The sequence below is a fragment of the Galeopterus variegatus genome, unplaced genomic scaffold, assembly GCF_000696425.1.
Source record: "Galeopterus variegatus unplaced genomic scaffold, G_variegatus-3.0.2 Scaffold3330, whole genome shotgun sequence".
Lineage (NCBI taxonomy): Eukaryota > Metazoa > Chordata > Mammalia > Dermoptera > Cynocephalidae > Galeopterus > Galeopterus variegatus.
The window spans coordinates 156224-156935 of record NW_007729441.1 but is presented as its reverse complement, the minus strand read 5'-3'; the positions used below and the strand labels follow the sequence as shown (position 1 = coordinate 156935).

The following is a 712-nucleotide window of genomic DNA, read 5'->3' as shown; positions in this document are numbered from 1 at the left end:
CGCTGGGAGACGGGCCTTAGCTATGGGGGCCGGGCTCCGGGGGCGGGGCCCGGGAGCCCGGAGGCGGAGCTTGGGGAGCTCGCCCCACGCGAGGCGGGGCTCCGGCGGCCGCGGGATCTGCAGTTCGGACTCCGCGCGCCTCAGTCGCCGCAGTTCCCTCCAATCTGGTGGCCCCGCGGCCCTGCGGAGGACAGTCCGGGGGTCGGCGGGCCGCTCGGACTTGGCGCAGGGCGGGCCCCGCCTCTGCCTCCCTCGGTGGGGCCTAGACGGTCGGGGCGGCGGGGACATGGAGCCCGCTCCCGCCACGGAGGGTTCGGAGACCACTCGCCTGGTGAGCCCCCGAGACCACGGCGGCCCCAGCGGCAGCCTGCGTTTGAAGAGGTAGGACAGACCTGGGCTGGCCGTCGGCCTGGGGGCGCCAGCCTCCTGCCATCGGTCCATTTCGTTGTCTCCCCGGGCTCGGGTCCCGGCCGGCCGCCCCACGGTCCCGCGGCTGGTTCGGCTTCGCGGCGCCCAGCTCCGTCCCCTCTGGCAGCACAGAGATCCCCGGCCCCCAGCCGGCCCCGATGCCCGGCCCTCCACAGCCTGCTACGTACGCTTCCTCCCGTCCACCCCGTTTTCTCCCGGTCCCGCAAAGCGGCCCCCGGCCGGCGTCTGGGCCTCCGGACCCCTCCGCCGCCCCCGCCGCGTCTGACTTCTCTGGGAGCGGCTG

General features: G+C 76.1%; 1 protein-coding gene across 1 annotated transcript in view; it reads left to right on the top strand.

Moving 5' to 3' along the window:
• Positions 1-207: 207 nt before the first annotated feature.
• Positions 208-712, top strand: part of SLC30A3 (solute carrier family 30 (zinc transporter), member 3) — an 11575-nt gene continuing 11070 nt past the window's right edge. Inside the window, exon 1 of the mRNA XM_008584653.1 lies at positions 208-381. Within this exon, the coding sequence (XP_008582875.1) occupies positions 287-381 (95 nt within the window). The 5' untranslated portion in view covers positions 208-286. The remainder of the gene's footprint in view (positions 382-712) is intronic.